Below are 12,623 nucleotides of genomic sequence, written 5' to 3' on the forward strand. Positions count from 1 at the left end.
ACAGGGTGACTGGCTCATCCATATATTATTATTATTTATTTATTTTATTTATTTATTTATTTATTTTTTTTTTTTGAGTGGTCAGTAACATTTTCCTGTGCCTTTCTTTTAGCTTCTTTGTTGTTTAACTTTCGTTTTCATCTTATTTGTAGCTACTTTTACTCTTTCTCTGTTGTTTTTAGAGCATGTAAGATAGTGATTGTATGCTCAGTTTGAGTGCACGAGTGTGGATCAGTCTTAGAGGTTTTAGCCACATTTGTTTGTTTTATTAAGTATAAGGATGTTGATGATCTTCCCATTGAGCGCCCATAAACTCAAAGGGTCGTTATTATTTTTGTTGTTGTTGTTGTTGTTATTTTCCTGCTGTTACTGAGAGCAACCTGCGCCACTCTTCCTCCTGTCAAGCTTCCTGCTACCCCTGCACACTGTCCCATCCCCCATACATTTGCACTCTTCCATTTATCAATTTAAGCCATTTAAAAGTATTTTAATGATATTTCCAAAACCCAGTGTAAACAACACTCATAATGAGAAAGCACTTGAAGTACAATTATCATAGGTAAGTGCTGATGTGCATACCATATTGACCTACATTTGTTGTTGCAGACAGCAGCAATAAGTGTAATACATAATACATTACTCGTACAATATAAGTTACTGCTGAAGGAAACACTTCATCTATATATTCTTCCATGCTAAGTCATTTAAACTGTGTATTAAAATTAAAGTATGTATGAGGGCATATGCTGTAGTTTGAAGATGGGATTTTATGCCTAAGCATTCTCATGATAAAATAATTTGCTATATTGAAAACTGTTACAGTATGTGATTTTTACCAGTTGCTCAAAGTTAAGGATAATCTCAGATGACACTTTCTTTTACTAAGAATGAAAAGGTTAATAATGACAAGCTTAAACTGTCATCCTTATTGGTGCATTTTAGTACTGAAGATCTGGTCTTTTAGTATCACAAAAATATCATGAACTATACTGTGCTTGACAGGATTAAAATTAAGTAGTTGACAGCCATAACAAAATATTGTTGCATGTGCAGAAATGTTAGGCAGTATTTGTTTCTGAAATCTAATATTTCTGTGGTATGGAAGGTCAAGAGATTGTAAGTCTGGTTGTATCCATTAATTTGATACGATGTGTAGGAAAATTATTAGCTCCTGCAGGTTGCAGATGTTTCAGTTTAAAAATTCTAGAACAGTAATCAGCAGAAAATCCATCTATTTTCAGATATTTCCTAAGATGGTGGTACAATTTTTACAGTCATCTCTTTTGCTATTTTTCCAGTTAGGTCGTGAGGTCTTAGATGAAGCAGCAGCTGCTATTGGCATTGGTGTTACTACAGATGAAATTGATCGAGTGGTACATGAAGCCTGCGTGGAAAGGGATTGTTACCCTTCTCCACTTAATTACTACAACTTCCCTCGTTCATGCTGTACATCAATCAACGAAGTTATTTGTCATGGAATTCCTGACTTACGGCCCCTACATGATGGTGATATCTGCAATGGTATATTTTTATTTATGTCTATATAACTAGCATTGGATGAAAAATTATTGGAAAAATCCTAAAAGTCCCAATCTGTGCAAAAAAAAAAAAAAAAAAAAAAAAAAATCACAAAGGAACAGATAATTTGCACATTATAATGCTCATTAACCCTAGAGCGGGCACGCCTGTGTATAATGCACGCCAAACAAAAATAAAATGATTTTGTGCATTTCCCTTGTTTCACACCTGCAAACTCATAGCTATTCCTTCATTATTGCTTTAGGTAAAACAGCTATAAATACCTCCAAGTGAGCAGCACTAATATAAAATACGAAGTGAGTTAGGCGAGAAAACCTTTACGATCTGTGCAAAAAAAAAAAAAAAAAAATACCCCAATTATGAACTAGCAACATAATTCTACATTGAAGCAGTTTTCTACAAGATAACTAGTGATCAAATAAGCGGCTGGCTGGGATCTGGCAGCTGCATTGCTTAATGCTTAGAGGACAGTGTTTTATAGTGAAAATTTATTTCATTATTGTTTAATAAAACAGTGGTTTAGCTCATATTATGTAAGTTTATTTTCTCATTGTTTAAATAACCTCATATTAAACTGTGAGTTTGATCATACATGTTTAGTTTGGTAACATAATGACAAATCCAGCTACTCTATACATGTGTACAAAGTGCGCCGCATGCTTACTCATGTTGTGAAAAACAGCGCGCCCGCTCGAGGGTTAAGTAGGATTTGTGTATGTGCTCCGCTCCTGTACATTGTTTTCAAGAAACTTAATATATACTGGCCCATGAGAACATCATTTGCATACCACTTTACATTATTAGTTAGTTATTGCAGGATTTTGAGTAATTATTCACTGAAGTAAATTCTTTAAAATGGAATATAGTGTACTTAGTAATGGCAGATGTCACTTATTTATCATTACATTCTGTGGGTGCAAGCGAACAATAATGGTTAATGTTTAAATAGTTTGTGCTGGCATCCATGTTTCAATTTTATTAGGTGATGTTTGATTGTATTACTGATAAGTGGCTGTACACATGAAAGGGACACTATCCTCTTGGTAGCCAGGGACTTGAAAATGGAAATGATCATCCAAAATGTGATGTGCACAAGATAAACTAAACAATGATAATAGCTGGCAGTAGCAAACATTGTGTTAAAATTACTTGACCGTAAGCGCATAGTACTCGAGCTTTGGAGGTTCGGTACAAATTTGTGTGTATTAATAGTTCATCCATTACAAGAATTGAGAGTCTCAACAATTTTAGCCTATTATCGATATTGAATATGGCAAGATTTCAGTCCCAGGAATTCTAAGGCTTTCGAAAACGTCTTAGTTGTAAGTTAAACATTGGAAAATCCAGGATGGAATGTAATAATATTAGAGAAGGAAAGTTGCTACTCACCATATAGCGGAGATGCTGAATTGCAATAGCCACAACAAAAATATTCAGGAAATTATAGCTTTTGGGCATTAAGGCCTTTGTCAACAGTAGACACACGTACACACATGCAGATGCAACTTGCACACATGTCTGCAGTCTCTGAGAAAAGGGGTCATAACAGATGGACAGACAGTTGGATAACAAATGACAAAATTATTTTTTCATGTGATATAATTACAAATTAACAATTTTCAGATTTTTTCCTCTACTTGCCTCTTGCCAACCTTCACGATTGTAGAACAGGAAGTACCCAATAGGTTTTGATGAACAAGTTTGCAAGTATCAAAATATGTGACATAAATGACCATATTTTGTGTTTACACAAGCTTAGAAGCTAAGACTTAATACACCACCAAGGGACTATAGACCTTTGTATGTGACATGAATTGCAACGTGATACATCTGCAAGTTCCAGAGAAAAAGGGGTCATAACAGATTGGACAAACAGACGCAGTCTGGTAACAAATAACAAAAAACTTTTTTCGTGTGGTATAATTACAAATTAACTATTTTTGTATTTCTTCCTTTAGTTGTACTTGAAACCTTGCTTCTATGCAAATGTTTTGACTCTAGGTCAACAGAAGTAACCAGTGGGTTTTGTTGAGTGAGTTTGCTAGTATCAAAATATGTGACATAAATGACTGTATCTTTTGAGTGCATTGAGTTAGAAGTTTCACTTTTTTTACATCATGAAGGAACAGTAGACGTTAATGTGTGATATAAGTTTCAACTTGATATGTCCACCCATTCCTGAGAAAAACAGTCGGACAGACAGATGACAAAGTGATACTGTATGGGTTTCATTTATGCATGTTGTGATACAGAACCCTAATGAAACAATCCTCATATTCTAACAGTGGAATAGAACAGCTGCTCATCACATAGAGGAAGCATGGACTGGCAGGCACACATGTTTAAAGATAAAATCAAACAGTGGATAATCCAGGACAGAATGTAACAATATTATGAAAGGGATAGTTGTTACTCACCATATAGCGGAGATGCTGAATCACAGAAGGACACACACACACACACACACACACACTCTCTCTCTCTCTCTCTCTCTCTCTCTCTCTATCTATCTCTATCTCTCTCTCACTCACAGCAACTGTTATCTCTGGCTGCTGATACTCATCTGCAATGAGCAGCAGTCTTGGCTGGAGTAGGTTGTGGAGTTACAGGGGAGGTGTGGGGAATGGCAGGAACAGGTTCATGGACCCTTGGGTGCAGCTCTGAGAGGCTGTACCTGGAAGGTGGAGGGGGAGAGGAAAAAGGAGAGAGGCAGATAAGGGGAAGGATTATGTAGGTGCACTGGAGAGATAGCAGCCATATGTGAGGCTGGAGGGGGAGCAGGGAAAGAGATAGAAGCAGATGGCAACTAGCAAAGGTTCCCACTTGCACAGTTCAGAACCACTTGTATTGGTGGCAAGTAACTCCTTTTGTAATTATATCATGGGTATCATAAAGTTTTAATTATCACACTTAAAAAATGTGATAGTTCATGTTGATTTGTTGTTGTTAATTCTTCTTCATGCAGTCACCCTCCAGATTTATGCATTTTTTCCCTATGTTTCTTGAACTTCTGCCTTGATTCTGTGTGTCTGTCCATTTTTCATTGAACCACTCATCCACTTCATTAATGATGTCTGTATTGTCAAATTGGTGACCATGCAACAGATCCTTTATTTCTGGGAACAGGAAATGTCATTTGGTGCAAGATCCATAGAATATTTATTAGTTTATTTACTTATTGATAGAATAACCTGACAATAATACAGAATTTGTAAAGGTAATACAAAGTTAATCAATGGGCCAAATTATAACACTCTTTAAGAATATAGGACAAATAGCCTCTGGGGACAGGACAGAAGGTAGGCTGTGGCCTTGTTAGGGAACTGTTCTGGCATTTGCCTTAACAATCCAGGGAGAACCACGGAAAATCTAAATCAGAGTGGTCGGACAGAGTTGCTCCATCCTTCTGAATAAGAGGTCAGTTCCCCAACAGCTGCACTGTCTCATTCAGTAATTCTCTAATGCATAATGTTTCTTCATTTACAAACAAATTGTTTTATATATCGTCCAATATAAAACATATTTTTCTTCTTTGCTGTGAACACTCACCAGTGCTGCTGTCAAACTGAAAGGCTAATCCAACAGACATTACTGCCATCTATTATATATCTTGACACATGATCCTAGTGAAAGCAGTTAACCATAATAAAGTATTAAGTGACAAGGTGCCGTAGTTATGCCCTTTTATTACTATTCACTACTTTGGGTCTTCTAAGTAATCTTTCATTGTGTAATTTTTGTTATTTGGGAAGAACGTTTTTAGGTGCCTTTTTAAACAAATATGTTTCAGTAATCATTTTCACTTCCTTTGGCAACTTATTATACAATTTTATTCTCTGATATAAAATGCTGTTTTGAGTTTTTGTGTTTGTTTTTCCTGGGTAAATGTAACTCCAAGCTGCCTCTTATTCCATGATTAGGTAAAGAATATTTGCTACAATACTGTATGCAATACTTGGATACAGCCTGCGGCACCAGGCTGCTGGTGCACTTACACTTCAAATCACCTGTGCAGGCCGGCCAGCAGAGACCGCCCGCTGTGGGACACAGAACTTATTTACACGGCATGGCAGCTGCCGCGCCATCCACCAGAGCCCCACTCTATATAAGGACAATGCAACAGGCACACTCTCTCAGATGTGTTCTTATCATTTACTTGTATCAACTTCTACATTTGTTGTACCTTTGTAAGTTGATGAATAAACTTTGGTTTATTGTGGCTGTACTATGTTTGTGTCTTGCATTACAACACAATTGGCGGCGAGTGTGGCGATCACTTTCATGTGCTCTGTCTCTTAAGTGTTCCTGCAGTTCTTCTGGCAATGGAAGCAGTGCGCAAATCTCTCCTTGAGCACCAGCAGGAGCAGCAGGCTCCTATGGTTGATTTTGCAAAGTGTTGACCACATTAACTATGTGCATGCTCCATTGCCGTTTGCATCCCCCCACCCCCACCCTCCCACCCCACCCCACCTCCTCCTCTGACTTTGCAGCCTAAGACTGGGAGGCTTATGAGAAGTGGCTTTGGCAGCAATTCCTTGGCTTTAGTGTCAGTAATGCAAACATGGGTAAGGTTTTTTTTTTTTTTTTTTTTCCTTAGATTTACCGGATGTTGTGCTTCAGGAACCTGCGTACCTTTCATTTGATGAAATGTGTAGGTTGTCGTTGAATTAGCACTGTAAACACATTCATGTTACTGCAGTGTGTGTGTCAAGATTGCCATTGTCAGAAACAGCACCACCAGTCCTATCAGGTGTGGATGGTTGAACTCAACAGCCTCAGTCACAATGTCAGTTTGTTACTGATGCTCATCATGATTCATCTGCTGATTCTGTGGTCTGTTATGCTGTCATTCGGTTGGCTTCTGACAAGGAGGTGCGACAGTGCTCATTTGCAGTACGAAAATCCATCTTTGGCTGAAGTGTTAAATATTTCTCAATCTTTCGAGCTATCTCGCACTGTGGGTGATCAGATTGAGGCTGGGTACATCACCGTGATAACTTCTGTTACTGGTAGTCGGCCATCAGTCAGTCCTTGGGGGAGGGTGATATAGCACCCGTACAAGGATATCTCAGTTTACTCGGTGTTCGGTGAGTACAAGAAGCAGGATGTTTCAATTTTGGGGCACTTTATGACCCCCATGTGTATTAATCTGTGATTTGTTCCTCGAATTTCTTGATAGTGGATGATGCTGCTGCTGACAATTTCTTTTCATCTGGATGGTTTCAGTGCTTTTGGTTTTTCCATTTTGGATGTGGTGCACCTCATTTCAGAGCAAGTCCCTTACCATGTCTGTGTCCCGAGTTCTCGGGTGTGCCTTTAATTTTGCAGCCCACACATCCTGAAACCAATGGCGCGTCTCCACTTTTTCTGGACTCTCACTATTCCTGTGGCTTTGCACAATCAAGTGAAATATGAGTTAGACAGGTTGATGTCGTTAGGTGTCGTACAACTGATTACATCAAGTCAGTGGACTATACACTCATGATTTAAAAAAAGAAAACAGCTAGTCAGATTCGCCTCTGCAGCGACTTTAAAGTTTCATTTAACACTCCGTCTATCTTTGATACCTACCCTTTGCCGCTTCAGAATGAGTTACGGCTAAACTCATCAGGAGCCAGTTTTTCTCCGAAATTGTTTTATCTGAAGTCTTTTTACAGCTTCCGTTTGACGAGAATTGTAAATGGCTCGTTGTGACTAACATGTCTTTCCGGTTGTACCAATATCTACGCCTCCCATTGAATGTCACTAACACTCTGTCAGTTTTTCAGTGTGTTTTGGAAGAATTAACGATGTCCGGTCTTTGGTGCATGAACTATCTTGATGATATTGTTATTAAGGGTGCACCCACGGAAGAGCATTTACATAATTTATGCACCTTGTTGACGATGTTTCATACTGCAGGGGTTGAAATGCGACTTCGCCATGTCACCCTTGTTTTGAGCCATCCATTGTGTATTTGGGGTTTGATGTTTCTTGGAATGATGTTGAGCCTTTATGTCATCATTTCACCGCCATCACAGCTCTGCCTTGCTCTACCAATGTCAAAGAACTCCAGTCATGTTTAAGTAAAATTGGATGCTATACAAATTCATTCCGGGGATGGCCACATTGGCACATCTCCTGCATGAGTTGCTTCACAAGACTGTTCCTTTTCAGTGGATGCCTGCTGGTGAGTGTGTTCACACTTTTGAAATATAAATTATGTTCTGTACCATGTAGGGTTAGTTTCCATCCTGGTTGCCACCTGGTTTTGGGTACTGGTGCCTCTCAGTATGGACTAGGGCTGTTCTTGCATGTAGATCTGAGGATGGTTCTGAACATCCAATAGCTTACATGTCAAAAACACTAAACTCCGCACAGCAACGCTTGCTATCTTTCACACCCTCAAAGTTTCATGTGTTTTTTGTATGGGTCTACCTCATCATTACTGACGACAAGGCCTTGTTTTTATTGTCTAGTCCTTCTGATTCATTGCCCGACAAAACAGCACATATCCTCCAGAGCATATGGGCTTGTTTCTGTCTCACTAAAACAGTGAAATACAGTTTCAGCGTACAACACAACATGCCAGATGGGGCCAGATCCTACTTTTGACCAGGATGAACTCTCTTGTTTTCCCTTAGATATTGAGACACCATGTAGAGTGGAAGGGTTTCTTATTACAAGCTCCTGGATCACAACTGCTGTCACTGGCAGTTTGGTTGTGCATGAAGTTGTTCATCTCGTTCAGTCCTTCGGGCAGGGCTTCTGATCCTTTGTGTAACTATTTTGCCCTCTGTCGCCACCTTCCAGTGTTTAATGACAGGCTGTCATCCAATGTTGTGAACCCAGCTGCCCTACAGCAGAATGCACTCGAACTCCAATGTCGGGGGGTGGGGGTGGGGGTGGGATCTCTGGTATCAAGACCTTGGGCAGTCGGCATGTGTTTTGGCCTGACATTGACGGCAACATTGTACTGCTCATCATGTGCTACCTGACAGGCAACACCATGGGCGATGCTTTATCTGTGGCTCGCACTGCAGCCTCTGTGGGAATGCGTCCATGTTGATTTCTCAGGGCCCTTCTTCAATTCTTACTGGTTATTGGTTGCCTGTCCTTTCTCTGAAACATTATCCATTGTCCTTCAACATCAGCCAAGGCTACAATTCGGGCCCTGCCCAAAATTTTTTCATATAAGGCTTGCCTTGTGTGCTTGTGACAGATAAGTCTACCCAGTGTGTCTCAGATATTTCGTGATTTTGGCGCCTGCTCAAGGCAATCACCGCATGACTCCTCCCCCTTTCCACTGCCAGTCTAATGGTGACGTGTAATGCCTCATCTGCAAGTTCGAGGTTCGCGTGAAGTAGTGCATCTTCCATGAGCCACACCTCAACACTTTCCTTGAATTCCTACAAGTTTACACCCGTGGAGGATCGGAGTCTGGCTGAGATGCTCCAAGGTTACTAGCGACGTACCGTCTCAAGTCTGCTCATACCGCCCACCAACGGCAGTTTGTGCAACCATTGTTGCAGTTTGCACCTGGCTCCATTGTCTGGGCTTGGGGTTTGTCCCCCGATCAAAGTGGATTCTGGCCACAATCCACAGCTGCCTTGTCCACAGCCTTTGTATGGCGTGCACCAGTGAGGGGCTGGTGGCACACCACCACAATTAGCTGCATGCTTGTGCGAGAAGGTCTGCAGGTCAACTGTCACTGCCTTTAACACTTTCCTCAGCCCCTGTCCGTCCTCCTTGTGGTTGTTGCCGCCTCCTCCCTCTCCTCTAGAGTCTGGTCCCCAGGCGCATGCTGCTGGCCATCCCTGCCATGCATCATTTACACGAGTACTTACACTACCTGCTGGACCAGCACCATCACCATCTGGTCCTTCACCAACATTGCCCCTGGTGCCCTCATGCAAATGGCTGGTGCCTTCACCATTGGCGCTGTTCTATCATGTCGAGGTCCCAGACATAGATATCATACCAGTGTCCTTGTTACAAATCCTCTCTTATGGTACTTTGTGGTGAGGAGCTGGCTGCCCCATGTGTCCATGGACGCAGCACTTCCACCCCTACTTACCCATTCTGGCCTTGAAGCTCCTGATGCCGCCACCATCATTGTCTGTGGTGCATCTTGCAGTCACCCTTACACTTGCATTGGAGGAGCACCCTTTCCCAAGGTTGGTGGGGTGCTATAACCCTATACGTAGTACTTCAATACCTGCCACAGCACCAGGCCGCCAGTGTGCTACACTTCAAATCGTCCACAAATGGCATTTGCATGGGCTGGCTACAAGAGGCCAACTGGCACAGCAGCTGCTGCATTGTCTACCGGAGCCCTCTTCTATATAAGGACAGTGCAGCAGGCACTCGCTTTCAGATGTGTTCTTACCATTTACTTGTATCATCTTCTATTTTTGTTTTTCATTTGTATGTGGATGAATAAATTTCAGTCCGTTGTAGCTGCATTGTGTTTGTTTTCTACATCATGACACTATTAATGCATTATTTTCCCTGTAGTTCACCACTGATTTAAGTAGTTCTTTAAAACGAATGTGACTACTACTTCTGGTTCTTATACATATCCCTTTTCTGTAGTTTAAAAACCATGTCCATGTTTTGTACCTTCAGTCTCCAGATAAGCAGCTCATAGGCAAGAACTACATGGGGATAGTATGTCACCACAAGTCGCTGATGTTACAGAGTGACGCTAACACTCTAAGAGCATAGCATACTGAGACATTCTTTCTGCTATCTTTGTATTTTCACTCCATGGTAGATGACAATCATTGTTCATCCCTAAAAACTAAGAGTTTGTTAAAAATTTATCATCAGCAGATGTGTGAATGAACTTCAGGGATGTGCACCCTGTTTGCCAAGTAAAACTGAAACCACTCATTCTCTGTTCGTCTTATACCTAGTATTTATTGTTTGCTCATTACTGTTTTATGGTCTACAGTGTCAAAAGCCTTTAGCTAAGTCTAAGAAAATGCTGTAACAGAATATTCCCTACCAAGAGCTTAAAGTACCACTTTTGCGAGCATTGCAATGGCCAATATTGTACTTCTTCCACTTCTGAAACCAACCTGTGCTTCACTAAAGGAGTTGTATTTATTCATGTAACCTAACACTGTTTCAAGATCACTTCAATTAATTTTGAGAATGAAGACCACAGTGAACCTAGCCTGTAGTTTTGAATGCATACTGCATTACCTTTCTTTGGTAAGGGACCACTCGTGCATGTTTTAGGTACCTTGAGAAAACACCTGAAATAAGATTCATTTATTATATTTTTTAATGGGGCTTGTATGCTGTCTATGCACATCTTCATAATGGAGGCGGGAACCTCTTGTATGCCTGCTGACTTCTTATAACCAGATTGTTTTACTGTCTCCATAACTACATTAGGAAAATTCTGCTGCAGCTTCTCTGCAATACCAGAGAAATCATTTACAAAATTTTCTAATTCATGAGAATCTTCTATTATCCTATCCCCATCTTTGATTTGTGCTCATTTGTTGTTGTACTTGTCTACATATTACAGTTTTTTGTTTTACAATCTCCCTCACCTTTTTACTTTTATTTTATGCATTATATATTATATTGCTAGCGAACGATTTTTTGCGGCAAGCGGTGCCCCCCTCTACATTTTTTATGCCTGTGTAATTTGGGAACTATGCATTAGTAGTGCAGTGCATTTGTAAAGAACTGAGAAGTGTCTGGGAGGTCTTCTAATACCTGCAGTTATCCATCCATTTCCCTTAGCTACTGCAGTACAAATGGCTACTTTTGGAAATGTCACCTCAAAAATTAATTTAAACAATGTGCAAAATTTAGGCCTGCAGTTTTGCAAGTTACATCAAGCCTCTCTTTAGCTTTATTATGTGACAATAATGAGCTGAAATTCCAAGATCCCTTATAAGTACTGTACAATTTTTCCTGTCAGTGCCCGTAAGTACATGGGCTAAAATTAAAGCTGAACTTTTTGCGCACACCAAAAGTGCTCAAAATGTTTAGAACTTGTTACTAATTTCACCCTCAACATCTGTGTTAATATACTTGTATTCACATATTGTGCTAGTTTTGGGGGTGGACATCCTGTCCAGGACTTCAGTTAAAATGTTGAAGAAAGTATCCACATTACCATCAGGTGAGCGGTAAACACAAAATGATTAGCTTTTTATAAACAGCTAGCTTTGTTACTGCAATTCAAAATTGCTTGCAATTCAAAATGTTGATATAGACTTGTGGTCAGATCTTCTTCATTGTGTGTGCCACCCATAATATACACTCCTGGAAAATGAAAAACGAACGCACTGACCCAGGTGAATAAGACCGGCCACACTTGCACTGGACACTACGAGATGGCAGTACATGCGATGATCAAATGCCCAGCGCTGCAGACACACCAGGAACCACATTATTGGCTGTGGAATGTTGATAGCTGCGCAGCGGTTCGTCACCACAACAGTCAGTCGCAGCCAGTTTGACGTGACATATGGTGCTCCATCTGTGTGTGCCATATTGTTAGCATACCGCAACAGCATGTACGTGAACTGTTTGTGCAGCTGACGGAGTTTGAGCGAGAGCTTATAGAGGGCCTGCGGGAGGAAGGATGGACATACCGCAGAATTGCACAACATGTGGAGCGTGAGGTTTCCACAGTGCATCATTGTTGTCACTAGTGGTCAGCAGGAGGTGCACTTGCTCATCGACCTGGCTCCAGACAGTGGCGACGCACAGATGCACGCAGAGACTGTCGCATCCTATGAAGTGCCATACTGGAACGCACCGCCAGTTCACAATAACTTATGGACATGGTTGCTCCAGAGGTGTCAGCGCGAACCATTCGCAATCTTCTCCATGAAGCAATGCTAAAGTCCTGCGTACCATTACAGCATCTTCCGCTCACGCCACAACATTGTTCAGCCCGCCCACAGTGGTGTCACTATACACGTTTATGGAAGGACAAATGGAGACATGTCATCTTCAGTGGTGAGAGTAGCTTCTGCCTTGGTGCCAATATGGTCATACACATATGTGGCATCGTTCTGGTAAGGGTGAAATTCAGGAGTGTATACAATGGGGGCACAAAGGGCCAACACCTG

General features: G+C 40.9%; 1 protein-coding gene across 1 annotated transcript in view; it reads left to right on the forward strand.

Moving 5' to 3' along the window:
* Positions 1-12,623, forward strand: part of LOC126263116 (methionine aminopeptidase 1) — a 127,708-nt gene that overhangs the window by 89,279 nt on the left and 25,806 nt on the right. Inside the window, exon 5 of the mRNA XM_049960129.1 lies at positions 1,299-1,521. Coding sequence (XP_049816086.1) covers positions 1,299-1,521 — 223 coding nt within the window. The remainder of the gene's footprint in view (positions 1-1,298; positions 1,522-12,623) is intronic.

The sequence above is a fragment of the Schistocerca nitens genome, chromosome 1 (genome assembly GCF_023898315.1).
Source record: "Schistocerca nitens isolate TAMUIC-IGC-003100 chromosome 1, iqSchNite1.1, whole genome shotgun sequence".
NCBI lineage: Eukaryota > Metazoa > Arthropoda > Insecta > Orthoptera > Acrididae > Schistocerca > Schistocerca nitens.